The sequence below is a fragment of the Poecilia formosa genome, unplaced genomic scaffold (assembly GCF_000485575.1).
Source record: "Poecilia formosa unplaced genomic scaffold, Poecilia_formosa-5.1.2 Scaffold141, whole genome shotgun sequence".
NCBI classification, from domain to species: Eukaryota; Metazoa; Chordata; class Actinopteri; order Cyprinodontiformes; family Poeciliidae; genus Poecilia; species Poecilia formosa.
Genome location: NW_006800080.1, coordinates 1,095,173 through 1,109,787, shown reverse-complemented (window position 1 = coordinate 1,109,787; position 14,615 = coordinate 1,095,173). Strand labels below are relative to the sequence as shown.

At 38.2% G+C, this 14,615-nt stretch overlaps 1 protein-coding gene across 4 annotated transcripts in view; it reads left to right on the top strand.

Annotated features, from left to right (window-relative positions):
* LOC103145365 (galactosylgalactosylxylosylprotein 3-beta-glucuronosyltransferase 1) overlaps positions 1-12,545 on the top strand; it is a 99,875-nt gene extending 87,330 nt beyond the window's left edge. For all 4 annotated transcript variants that reach the window (XM_016676737.1, XM_016676736.1, XM_007562771.2 and 1 more), the window contains 3 exons: positions 4,092-4,388; positions 7,503-7,610; positions 8,645-12,545. In XM_016676737.1, coding sequence (XP_016532223.1) covers positions 4,092-4,388; positions 7,503-7,589 — 384 coding nt within the window. In that variant the 3' untranslated portion in view covers positions 7,590-7,610; positions 8,645-12,545. The remainder of the gene's footprint in view (positions 1-4,091; positions 4,389-7,502; positions 7,611-8,644) is intronic.
* The last annotated feature ends 2,070 nt before the right edge of the window (positions 12,546-14,615 follow it).

Below are 14,615 nucleotides of genomic sequence, written 5' to 3'. Positions count from 1 at the left end.
TGTACCGTCAATGTGGCCCGTTGAGGGGGCCAATATGCTGAAGTGGCCCTCGGTGAAATTGAGTTTGACACCCCTGGCTTAATAGGAGTTTTATATGAAAAGCACTCTCAACAGGGTCTTCATGTTGCTGATCCTTTGAGTCTTACACTTCAGACATTATTGTCCCCAAGGGAAAATCTTCCACAAACGAGCCCCAGCACTCACTCATAGTCAATAAGACAGTAACAACCACAGGCTGCAATGCTAATTCAAAGTGTGCTAATTGTGTGCAAACCAGATATTGCTCATCTTCGAAATTTCAAATTACATGCAAGAAAGAAAAAAATAAGCATTTATGAATTAAAAGTTTCCCATTTACCAACATTTAAATTAACTGACGAATGTTTAAATGGGAGGAGGTTGACTCATGTTTGTATATGTTTATGTTACTAGATTTTGAATTTAATTTAAATTTATTTAAACTTCATAAATTTCAAGACAAGAACAGTTTGATTTGTAAAGAGTGAGAACAATAAGTAAACAAGTAATACTGCTAAGATTTTGAAGCAATGGAGAACATTTTTATGCTGCTTTCATGAATGCACACTAAGATATTTAAATCCATCAACTGCAGCAACATAGACAATGATAAATATATTCTTGAATGTGAATATACTTTTTAGGTCAGTCCTTAATTAAATCTTGTGAATACTTAATAAAAGAATAATGATGCATGCAAAGTTCTCCTCCAAAGCCTTATTTTTAATTCACTATTTAGTATACTGTAGTGTTATTGTCCCTTGTCACCATTTCACTTAGTAAGCAATCTTTAAAAATATCCAACATTCATGGAATAAAGGATGCATAAAAATTGAACTGATGCCGACACCGTCCCCATGCGGAAGTAGAGCGAATATCCGACAAACTATGTAATAATGGCGGAAGTAGGGAAACTCGATGCCTTACCTAAGACATTTTTTGAGTCATTTTGCCTTATGAGCCAACACTCAGGCAAAGACAACAAGCAAAAAAAAATAATAAAAATCTCTAACGAGTCGTGCATCAGGTCTACAAGGTTATTTATGTGAAACAACGGAGAAACGTTAAAGCCCAAGTCTTTTGCAGCCAGAGGAAGAATGTGGGGCACAAAGTCTCTTTGGATGTGAGTGTGAAAGCTGTCAGACTATTTTGCACGTACAAAGCGGGTGAGTAATGATTTAAATGATACAAGCTTGTGAAACTCTGCCTTCAGGAAAATACTTAAAAATAAACAGTAGCATAAAAAGGTTCTTAAATTTAAATACCACAGCTACTGCAGCACGTTTCCAAGCTGCCATAGTGCTACCATTGGAATTTACACATACAATCAAGGATAACTACCTTCACTTATTAATCTTTGATTTGACTATCAGTAAGTGTCCTTATGACAATGGAAAGGGATATTTACTATCAGTTACCTTCTGGCAGACAACATGTGGTAGGTGTTGATCACAGTTTCATTCAAGTGGACGTGAGGTCGGCTGCAGGCAGGCCTTGGTTCATCTCTTGCATTATTCCAGACTCTGTTTGGGTTTTTAAAATGTAACAAGTTCAATTCTGCGCCTCTACACACTTTGGGTAACAGCTGTCAGGTTTGCATGTTCTCTACTGACATAGCTGAATCATAATTTCCTATTATTTTCCTCAAAATCTTTATGACCGCAGCGTGTTAGCATTAGCAACCACTGACAACCACCTATCTGGAGGTTCATTTCCTCCAGATAGGTGCGTGTACGATACAAATTGCGACCGCCGATTGGTCAGTTGCTGATAAGCCCCGTAGAATGGTTGATTGTTGGAGTCCTGTCAATTTTGAGATAACTTCCTATCTCCACTTTTAGAAAAGCCAAAGCTATATAAATGTATGAATAGCAATGTAAAAAAAAGAAATAAGCACAGCAACGACAACGAGTCACTTCAAAACAAAGCACTATTTTAATTTTAAATTAAAGACAAAATGATTATAGCGCTTACATTCCGAACAACCTTAATGGCTAAGGTTGTTAGCCACTGATGGCTAACAACCTTAGCTGTTATTAATGGGGGAGCAAAGCGAGCAGTACAAAATCTGCAGTCTGTGTCAATATCCAAGAGCAGAAGTGTCCAAACCTTTTGCCAAGATGGTCAAAGTAATTTACCACAAAAATCGTATATTTTTTTAAAATAAAAACGTAAATCGTTTATATTTTTTAATACTTAAAAATATAACAAAACAAGTTAAAAAACAGTTGTGTTTTTGTAGAAAATTGTTTATCCAAAGTATCAACAATTTCAAAGGGTCTTGAATCAAAGAAAGGCTTATAATTTTAAACTTTTGGAGAGTCAATTTATTTAGTTTTTGGGCTAGTTTTTGTCTCCTCTCAGCAACAAGAATGTAACGGGTCTGGGCTTGCTGAAGTTTACCCAAGTTTAATCACTGGGGAGTGATTAAACTTGAATAAATTATGTTTTCGAAACAAAGAAAAGTCTGAGAAACTTTTATGAAAATCTTTCACTTGGATAATAACCCATAGACTCCACAAATTAGAGAAGTGTATAGGGCAGTTTCCATTGTCTCCCGAAATATCCTTAAGGACTGAACAATCCAGAAGAATAATTGGTTTTTATGTGTCTTTTCAACCAAAGGACTTTGTTTCTTTCTTCAGTCTTAACATCTCAAACACAGTACTGTGTCTCTGTAGGCCCCTAGCAAACTGGAGCAGGAAACTGAGCTTAAATCCCGAGACTGGCATGCATTCGCGAAACTGGAGCAACACCACACATGGAATTGTGTACAAACCCATCATATTCGCCTGAGTGAGGCGGTGGGAAACTTGGTTGCATTTTCATTTGCTTGGCTGCCAGCAGAAGAGGGGATTTGTGTCAGTTTCACTCCGGCTGATATTCCCTCCAGAAGAAGCAAGCGGAACACTCATTTTCACATTTCCAGCGTGGATGGGAGAGTGACAAACCTCTTGACACCACCTGCAAGGGGCCTGATTTGTTGTTTTCTCTTGTTGTGGGGGAAGGTGCAAACATATCTGCAAGAAGGAAGCTGGCAAGTGACGTCGCAGCCAGACGATAGACGGATTTACTCCCTGCCAAAGAACGTTCATCCTTGAAACGGCGCGGGGAGAAACGGTTTGTGTAGCCGACAAAGCAAGCTGGAGACCAAAAAGACAGAATAAGAGTGTGATGAGAGATGATGTTGGATAGAAAAATGTGACCAATGGATATTTTTAGCCCAACCATGCACGTAGACACATACAAACCCAGTATCTCTTCAGTGTCACCATTACTTCCTAGAGCTCATTAGAACAGACTCAGCTACTTGTTTCTCCCAGGAGCTCACATCCATGAATCTCCCAAGGTTTTCCGCCGCTTCGTAATGTTCAAACTGTGCTCCTCCTAAATCACCTGACCTGAACGCTCAGCAGAAACGGAAAAGGTACGAATGCGTCCGATGTGTCTGCTTGTTCCATCAGTGCAGGCGAGCACTGCATCTTACCAGTGACTGCAGAGGTACTTGAGAGGCATCATTATTTCTGCTGCATCGAGTTTGACTAAATGCCTCTGCAATTTCTAAATCCTCTTCGACCCTCATTATAAAAATGCACCTTTTATTACAGCTGCAGCTTTTTGTCAGAGTGGCAAGAACCCGAGGAGCAACCGACAAAGGAGAGGGCGGCAAAAGTGCTTGATCGCAGAAGATTAAAGGACCAAACAAGGGGGAAGTAAAAAGGAGGATGGTGCTGTTCCACCTTAAAGAATCTTTTGAGCCAACCAGGAAGCTGAGCCATTTTCTCTAATAGCTCTGCTCCTTTAAAGCCTCCTGGCTCTGCCCGTGTTTACTCCCTCTTAAGATGGCTGCGCCTCATTATCTTATTGTACTGCAGCCCTTGAACAGTGTGTCAGCTGCACTTGGTACAGCAGCACGGTCAATATTCACCGTCTTTCAGAATGAATCATCTCCGTCCATGCTCTGCTGCAGCGCTGCTGACTGAGGCTAAACTACTGTCTTCCTGTCATGTATGCTCCTTCAGATCACTAATATGCTCTCTCTCTCTCTCTCCCTCTTCCTCTCCTCCGGCTAGATGAGGTCGACTCGGAAAGTCTCGGTGTGGCCTGTGGCCTTCGTGGGTGGCCTGCGCTACGAGTCCCCCAAGGTAAACGCAGCCGGAAAGGTCTACGGCTGGAAGGCGGTGTTCGACCCCCACCGGCCATTTGCCATCGACATGGCTGGCTTCGCCATCAACCTGAAGCTCATCCTCGCCAAACCACAGGCGTACTTTAAGCTCCGCGGCGTGAAGGGAGGCTACCAGGAGAGTAGCTTGCTCCGAGAACTTGTAACACTCAATGACCTGGAGCCAAAAGCTGCCAACTGCACTAAGGTAACCTCAGGTTTTGTTTTTTTTCTATGATCATGAAAGTTCAGCAGCTCAACTGAAAACAGTTTAACTGTATTTGACACAGTCCAAAATCTGCAAAATAAGGTCCAGGATGGAAATTGGTTTTGAGTTGGGAACTTCTTCATTCATTCATTCATTCATTTATTTATTCGTTTTCATGTTCACTGCTTTAATTAACATAAAGCATTAATCTTATAAAGTACTTTATGTTAAATGCTTAGTGAATGTAGATTTAATTTAAATCTGTTGAAAATAAAAAATAAATAAAAAAATCAAGTGGCAAAATAATTTACACATACTCCCCCCTCCGGTTGCTGCATCTGAGTTTTAGCGTAGCAATAAATGTAGAGGCTTGCATGCCACCAGTGTCATTTTAACGATGTGATAATGATGTGAACATTGTCAACCATGACCAAAACCGCAAACGGGGTGGTTCTAAAAATATTGTTTATATTATTTTAAGAAACAAGCAATAGAAACAACATGATTTCATATGTTTGCACAAATGACAAAAAAACATTTAAAATCTAACGCCTTCCCCCAGTCTTTTAGAAATTCCCCTAAATGGCTGTGCTGACCATGTTTTTTTTGTTTTGTTTTGGGTTTTTTAATGAATGTTATCCTGATCACAGCGACAAAATAAAATTTTCTTGCAGCAACAGAGGACACTGCAAGAAGTCCTCTTAAAACATCATTAAAACATCAAAACTTTATTTTTCAAGAAATCTGTTTCTCAACAGAGTTTCCGTTGGTGCCTTTTTTAATAAACATGGAAAAATGGTTCTCAAATGTACATACTTGCATTCCATATTCAGTGCAAGTCACTGAGCGGCTTCTTTTAACTTTAAAGAAGAAGCACAAGCACTGCCGAAGCACACAAATATTGACATGAGGCTCACAGTAATTAAAAACGACTGCTAATTTAACCTCTATGGACCCCCAGTATTCACGGTGAAAATCAACAAATGCTAAAATCTGCTAAAACTTGAGACTCCCTCTAGAAACATTTATATTTGTGTATTTTAACAGTAAAAGTACAAAATATGGGTCGTTATGTATTAACATGCACCAGGCACGTGCAGAGGGGGGCGCAGGGGGCTTGAGCCCCTTTTATCCTTGATGCATCAGTAAAATACAGCATAGCCGTTGCTCGTTATAGAAAACTTTTTTTTTTTTTGGTTGCTAATCAAGGAACCAGAAAAACCTTTTCTATATACATTCTTTAATATATCTAGTTTCAAAAAAAGTTTCAAACTGCACAGATCATGTTTAAAGTCAGAAACAAAATATTGCCAGAAAAGATTCAACAATTATTTATCGATAGAGTGGGGGGATATGACTATAGAGAAAACCTTAACTTCAGAACTTTGAAGGCTCGTACAACAATGAAAACATTGTGCATTTCTGGTGTTGGTGTGAGGATCTGGAATAAACTCTCTAAAGAGCTGAAGCAAAGTCCAAGTATGAGACATTTTAAGAAAGGTCTCAAAACAGCTATTATTCAAAGGTATAAGGAAGAACAAGGGGGATAATCCTGGCTGGGAATTAAAACTTTAGGTATGATGTCATCAAGTAGGTGGCATGTTGGTGCAGGTGTGGGTAAATATATAAAGGTATGTAAATAGCTGTGTATTTTGCCTATAAGCAGATGGGTGTGTATATGTTTGTATATGTAAATATGTATATATGTATGTGTACAAATATGTATGTGTGTGTTTGCACTATTTTCATCTAGCTGAGGAAATTTTATTACATTTATTATTTCCTTTGTCAGGAAGGATATTGGACATTGAAAATACTGTGATAAATTACAGCTGGAAAAGGGGTATGATTACATAAGTTATACTTCATCATACTCCTTTTCAGACTCATAATCACCGATGTGATGTGTTTTTAAGAAATATATTATGTACTTTGTGTTGTTTACACTGTCGGTGAAAGGTTTGTCTGAAATAAACTAAACTAAACTAAAAAAAAAGCATTTATTCCCATAAGCACTTGGTGCAGATGGACTATTTTCTCTCCAGCTTTACCGCTCCCTCTTGCAGTTGTTGCTCTGGGTCACCTCGCTAAGCTTTCTCTCCGGGCAAAGAGGAGTCAGCCAGAGGCCTTCAGCAAGCCAGTCCTCATCACAAGCACCCATACACACACAGACAAAGATAGAGCGGAGAAGAAAAGGAGGGGAAGGGAAGGGACGCACTCTCAGCCAGGTTTTCATCCTGCTCCTCTCCTGCCTTTCACAGGCCTAAATGAAAAGAGGGGATTCAGGGAACTGCTCACGGAACTGAATTGGACTCGGTGAAGGAGGCAGAGACGTCACACTGATTACAGATGAGTGCAGGAGATGGACAAAAAGGGTGGTGAAGATGGAGCAAAAGGGAGGGGGTGGGGGTTAAGTCGTGTATGTGCATGTCTTTTTCTTATAATCGTCCACTTCAGATGCGAGCGTCACGGTTACCCGCCTCCTCACTACACCTGAGCAGAGAGGGAGTGGGCTCCTGGCACGGCTCATGCATATTTCATGACTGCTGCCAAGGCAAGATGAAAGAAGGAAGGGTACCAACACAAAGGGGAGAAGAGGGAAATGAGCTTGACACTTTGAGTTTGTTTCCCTCCCCCTCTCTCCCCCACCCTTTGCAAGCGTTTTCCTGCGTGTTTGTTCTGTCTCTGGGGCAAAAGCAAGCCAGCATGAAGACTTTGGAGGATGTAATGGAACAAAAACGTATCCAGAAGAACCGGGGAGAAAACTGTAGCAGTGCCACAAAGGGAAAAGTTTATACAACAAATAATTTAGAGCTGTCAGTCATTTGAAGGAAGCAATTATTCTGTGGTCAGAAGAGGACAAGCTGAAAAAGGGCTGTGCTAAATTTGTAAGAAAACCCGTTTCAACACTGCCTCCTTTCACTCTGCAGGGTTCACGCTCAAGTAGCTCTTTACACATAGACAGGCCCCGTGGTGGTGAATGTACTGCTGGAGCAGCGTCCAGAATCGTCTGTAGTTGAAGAACATGAGGCTGAATCAGTGCATTAAGAGAACAGCATGTCACTAATGTTTCTGCTGTTTGTGTTTCCATGCTTTTTTTTTTTTTTTTACCAGATTCTCGTTTGGCATACAAGGACAGAGAAACCCGTCCTTGTGAATGAGGGGAAGAAAGGATTCACAGATCCGAACATGGAGATTTGATTGTACTTTCCTCAAACTCTGGTAAATATTGAAACTATGTGATGCATCAAAGGGAGGAATTTATTATTATTATTATTATTATTATTATTATTATTATTATTATTCTACTTTGTCTAACTAATGTGCAGAAAGAGCATTTCCACCTTTATAGATTTCATCTTTTTTTCTTTTGTCACATTTTAATTTTGCCAATATTTCAACAAATTCTATCAGATACAGATAACCTGAGCAAATGCAGCATTTTAATAATTTTTAAGTTCGGACTTTGACTCTAAAACCATAATTTTGCTCATTTTTATCAGGCAGTCAGAGGTGGACTTGCTCTTTTTTCCAATCAGTACACAGAATATTTTCCCAGTAGTTTTGGGGATGGTCTAGATGAGCAGGTCCTTGTGTCTCTTTTTTGTCATTAGTGATTTTCACCTTTGAATTCTCCCATTGATACTATTTTTATCCAGAATCTGTCTCATAGTTGAGTTGGGAAGTTTGTCATTAACTGAAGGCCTGTGGTGCATTTTTTATTTTTTTTATTTTTTACTTGGATGACCACTTAATGCTATATTGGAGCAGAAATGTGCACAGATAGACCCTTGTTCCTCCATACAAGTCTCACAAATGGCTGAGGGATCATTTTCTGACCATCACTAATTTAGTTTTTAATCTGCCCCTGAATTTCTATAGCTTGGGATAAGGCGTGCTCCGTTTTGAGGTCTTTTAGCCTGCTTCCTGTTGTTAAACACGGTCTGTTTAAGTGATTTTGTGATTCTACTAGTTTGGCAAAAAAAAATAAGGCATTTGTGTGGCCGGTAAAATTCAAGTCAGCCTTTTGTAATTAGCTACAGATTTTTCAAACATTATAAGGGGCAAACACTTCTTCACAGCACTGCGGCTACAGTATGAAAGGAACAGGTGTTTTGATGTTTTCTAATAAACTGTGCAGCAACTGTAATAAATGTTGTTTTATTACAGCAGCTGCTCTCTGAAATAAAGAGGGTAATGGAGTTAAATTAAACATGAACGCTACTTCTCAGCTAACTAATTGTTTTGTTTTGCAGGTGGTGGGCCTTGCATCTGCGGTGGGGGGGAGGGAGAGAAACAGTCAGGTTTCTATAGAACTGTTCAACTGTGATGAAGTCTTAATTCTAAGGAAACAAAATGGAGGAATACGACATGGGTTAAAAATATTTTTTCAAATATGGACCAAAAACATGTCAACTATATCATATTAAAGCACAGCAGGCAGAGGCAGCAGTCGTTCTTCGGATTTACCACTGAAGAGCAAAGAGGACGGATCTCTAACGAGGTTTTCCTGCACCTTCTCCGGGGGTTGGGTGGGACAGCACAATATGAAAAGCATACAGCCAGCAGACGGGAACAAGCGAGCAGGTCTGAAAACTATCCTTCCTCCGCAAATAACGCAAAGGATCTGAAAGAAACAGACCAGGATCTGCACATTGCACACAAAAGGAGGTTCAGGATGTGGAACGCATCATCAGTGCTGGATTTAGAAGAAAAACGAAAAAAAAAAAAAAGTTGAGTTCACTTTCAGCAAGGAAGAAATGTTGTTTTAATAACTACAAATGTTTGCTGTAATTTAATTTAACTGGTTTAGGAGTTTTATGAACACTTGATCTGCTAGTTCACCTGTATTGACTCTTCTCTTCATGTCCTGTTGGGTTATCATCGTCAACTTTACGCCATCATTAAAACTCATGCATATACAGTGGGCCACTTAAAAGAGAAACTCAGCTTTGGTGTTCAACTTAAGAAATATAGAAATCCAGAAACTTAACACTTTTCTTAGCACTTAAAATTAACAAGGGGTTTTCTCTTGAGGAAGGGTTTATACGTAGCAAACAAATATGAGACCAATCGGAGGCCTGGGGGAAAATGCACTGAACTATTGTATTTATGTGTGAATGCAAAGCTATTAAATTATTGAAACTGAAAGATAAAGCTCATTTACTGTCTGCACTCGTCTTGCAGAATACTGGTGGAATGTGTGAGACTTTACTAAGAGAACATTTAGTTTGCGGCACCTTCAAAATGAAGAATCTTTCATTCAAGCTCAGATTCATAAAGGTCAAACTCCTACAGAGGCCCAAAAGTGCCACATTGAAATTTATTTATTAGAGAGAAAAAAATACCTTACCAAATATATAATTAAGAAAACATGTCATTAATTATCTAATGAGTTTGTGCTGCAGTGCAAAATGAATTTAGTTTTTCTCTTCTTTCTGCATGCCCGTCAGTCCGCAGGCGGAGCTGACGCAGATATTCTGAAGATGACGGATTTGGTCTGAAGGAAATTCTTACACTCACATGGTTAGGCATCTATCTCATTGCTGTAACAAAGGATGATTTTCCTGATTTATGTGCACAACTTTCAGATCATTGTTCTTGCATATAAACAAAATATCTCTCGCAGGGCAAATGGAGATTAAAAACATTTGGGAAAACCACCTTTAACAAATTAAACAGTCTTTTATGGCAGAACCTTTATCATTTAATTCACTGAGTGCGCTTCCACTATCTTACCTAGATTAATACTACAGCAGCACCACCAGGAACAGGCTGGATGTTTAAACCACCAGAAAGTTTTTTTAAGCAGTGTCTAGATAGGAGCCACTCCTAATTTTGGGGGTGTTAGGATTTCATAGGATTTGCCTTGGTATGCTTCTACGGCTGGAATAAAAATTTAGGTTAATTAAAATAAAATCTTCACACTCCTTAGGGTTTTTTTTTTTTTTTAAGGAAACCTATTCTTTATAAGGTCATGTAATTAAGAATCTATTCACTACTGTGCTGATCCAATGCAGCTCTTTAAAAATGTGTCAGTGATTCTGAAATACTGCAGCTCTTTTCACTTTTACTGTCCAAATTCTAGATTCTGGTGACATTTGAAGAGTGAATGGCCGATATTCAGTGTCTTTATGAACAACAGACAAGCAAGTAAACATTACAAAACAAATAAATATTGCTACTAATCAAATATGGTCTTTTGCTAAATTAGAATCCATTCACCACTAAAGTCTTATTGGTAATCTCAATGACAATTCAAACTACTTTACAATACATCGCAGTACATTAACAAATGTAATCATGACCCATTTAGGCAAATTCTGTTGGTTGTTTTTATGTATTACTTTGTGGCACTTTTGGTTCTCCATATATCTAAATCCTAACTCTGTTGTTTTATTTTGTCTGGGCACATCAAATCTGCATCAGATATTGGCTAAATACCATTGTATATGAATATTAAAAATAAAAAAAAATTAAGAAGCATCAGAAATCGAGTTAAAAAAAAGTATAAACATTAATGCATGGCCCTGAAAATGTGATATATGTAAAAAAAAAAAAGAAAAAAAAAAGAAATGAACATTCAGCTCTGAAGTCATTGTAGGCAAATGAAAAGCACAAGATTTTTTTTTTTTTTTCTGCCTGGTTGCAATGTGGACCCAGTATCTTTAGTACAGCTGGTAGTATCTGATGCATTATTACGTAGCCTCATGTCAAACATTAACTGGACCACCGAGGAGAGTATCTGCAGCCCTAACGATAGACATCAGTAGTAATCACGCAGTACAGCTGATCATTTTTACAAAGTTATTCCACGCCTCATAATTTAATGGAATCTCTCCTCTGATTGACAGATCGTCCATCTGCAATACCCAGTGATGGTTCTTATCTATTGCTGTCCCGCTGTAGAAACTGGAGATAATTTAAACACTAAGCCTCTGTGCTTTGCCTGACTCTTTCTGTGCAGCTCTCTAACCTATGAGACAGAATGTAATGTTAACTGCTGCACAATACAAAAAAACAAAAAAAAAAACAAGAAAAACGTAACCTGATGTTATTCTAAAGCTCAGCAAGAGAATCCAAGTTATTACACATTTTACTTGGCACTGATTAGACACACATGCAGAAAAATGGCTGTTATCTCTCTAACCACGCTGGGCTGCTTTCATTGACCGCATGATATTACCCCCGCGCAGGGATTAGCCATGATGAACATCACCAGCTACCCTCCAGTTATTTATTCAGTGTCAAAATTTAATATATTTATTTATATATTTATTTCAACTTTGGATGTGCAATTTCATTACAGCAGCTACTGTTTTTTTTTTGTTTGTTTTTTGTTTTAATCTCTCTAGAAAAGGACGCTCTCACACAGCATACATGGATTATGTAGATCGTTAGCAGGATGGTGGCACGACGCTGATAATCATGTTCCACTCGAACACGTTTCTTATGAAAGAATCCACCTGAAGTGTTTGGCACCAAAACAAAACAATACTTGTGGTCTGAAGTGGAAAAATGTCGGGTTGTATAGAAACATAATGACAACAGGTGTTGCTTGTTCCCCCCTGAACCAAGATTCAGGGTGAAAGTAAATTACTGTTCTTGTTTTCTGGATATTGCTTTTGTCAAGGTGCAGACTGACTAATGATACTGCAGTGTACAGATCAGCATGTGGTCGGACTGGTTGAATACGGTTATGTGATGTAATTTTGTGTGTTGTGTCATAGAGCAGCAGAACAATTGAAAGGGCTCCGCCTTGAACATGTTACAAAAATCTCTTCACATCTGATCCTTTTTTTTTTCTTTTTTTTTTTAAACAATCACTGCATAAAGCAATAGTTTACTTAACCAGCCTTCCCACAGCAAACACCAACATCCTCTAAGGCACAATACACTTTACACATAGTCTTTTTTATCATCTCCACATCACCTGTTCTCATTCACTTTTTTATGCATGTGACTCTTAAGGTTGTTTATTTGCCACAGCAGCTCTCTCAGACAAATGTTAGTTGAATCAAGATAAATAAATAACTGAGAAAAAAAAAAAACTCATGTAGCCCAGAGTGTTGTTTCCAGAATATGTGAAACTGTATGTATTTCTGTCCTAAGGAGTCATTCCTTTAGGGCTGCAGATTTAAAATAGGTTACTGACCCCAAAAAAAGCACATTGAACTGTATGAACTGTAGTTTTTATTTTATTTTATTTTTTTACTACACAGAGGTAGCAAATTTGAATTGTCATCTAGTATTTGTCACTTCATTACCTATTAACTAAAGTACTTTTTGCATTTGTTTAATTAGTAATAATATAAAAGGGGCTACAGGTAATACAGAGTGGATTCCAAATATATTAATTACTTCAGAATGTTTTCCCTTTTTCTTTTCCTCATACTACAACCATAAACTGACAAATTTTACTGGGATTTTATGTGTTAGACTGATACAAAGTTGTACGTTGTAAAGTGAAAGGAAAAGGATGTGAGGTTTTCCAGTAAAACTGTTGAGTCCATATGCGTTACGATCCCTTTGATCCTAGATTTGGACATCTCACAGAGCACAGTTCAATCCATCACCTGAAAACGCCGCCGCTGCTAAAAGGTTCTACAAAGTATTTACTCGGAGCTGTTGAATACAAAAACATGCCATACTTTTCACAAATTCATTGGGCCAAAAAAACAAAAACAAAACATGTATTATTAATTTTCTTCCACTTTACAACTGTGCAGTTTATTTGATAACATGATGTTATCAAATAAAATCCCAATGAAATACAATAAAAGTTCATTATTCAGGGGTGTGAATAGTTTTTTAAAAGCACTGTAAGGTAGTCGGAATCAGACAGCTATCTAAAGGGTTTTTTTGGGGGTTTTTTTTTTACCCAAAAACAACCGCAGCAAAAATATTTCAAGAAACAAGCATCATGGTGTAAGGTTTACAAAAAAAAAAAGATCCTCAAAGGGATTTTGTAACCTTGATTTCTCTGCAGAGGCTTTCAGAGCATCATCAAAGGATGAGGCAGGAAAGGATAGAGAAAAAATAAAGAGCTCACAAGCTTCGCTGGCCTTGGTTACAAACAGAGGTCAAACCAGATTTATTGATTTATCTTTTCAACAAAGAGCGAATGATACCCATCAACTAAATATAACAACGTGCCATGAGTATGGCCGGTAAGACAAACTGGGAAAATCAATTTAAAGTAGTCTTTACACCTTGGTGCTGCTGACCAGGGCAGACAGTCCAGATCCACGTAAACATAACCAACAGCAGTCGTGTCTGCTCTGCTCATGCTTCCTTAGCATACGCTCTCCTCTTATCCTCACTGGACATCAACAGTCATGCCATAGTCAGGGCTGCTGATGAACTGGAGTTTACCATCTGCTTCCTGCTCTTCAAACACCACGACCTATGACAGCACAGGGAAAAGAAGCTCAGCCAAGGTCATGAAAGGATAGTGAAAGTGGGTGGTTTTGTGTTAATGTAAGCACACTCTTAAAAGGAATCGGAAAGTAAGATGGACAAAGTGGCCTAAGAAATTTACGAGAACGTGCACAGTGGTAAACATGAAAACTTTTCAAAATACTAAGCATGGATTCTTTATGTAAACATGCCGTTTGTATTTAGCAAGAAATCAAAACCATAATTATGCAAACATAGATTAATAGATTAATTATTTGCTTTTTTTTTTTTCTAAATCTTTGTCAGCTGAATAGCTTGCAGACAGAACACTGTTAAAATGACATGTTTTTAGGTCACAAGAAACTCACATATTAATTATATATTTCACAACTTTATCCACCTTTAAGGTGTCATATTACAAATGATCCAGCTGAAAAATAATCTAACAAATCTTGTTTGGGGGCATTTTCACTTGAAAGTAGCAACAACCAGAGTTGAACACTAATAAAACAGAGCTTTGTTGAAACATCTCTTAATTTAATTCCTCAATTTATCTTCTGGACATACGACTGTCATCAGATCCGACTGACTGTCATCAATTGTATCTGATTTATTGTTAATCAAGTCCAGATGTCCTTATACACCAAAACCAGAAGTTTTGGGTAAAAACAATAAATTAGGAACAGAACATCAAATCCACAGTAACATATGATGGTGGTAGCTCCAAGCTGCGGCATGCCAGTCAGCTTGGCTTACACCCTTAACGTGGATACAAGAAAGCTCAAGGTGAATGTTATGTTTTAGCATCACTGTGAACATTTGACAAAA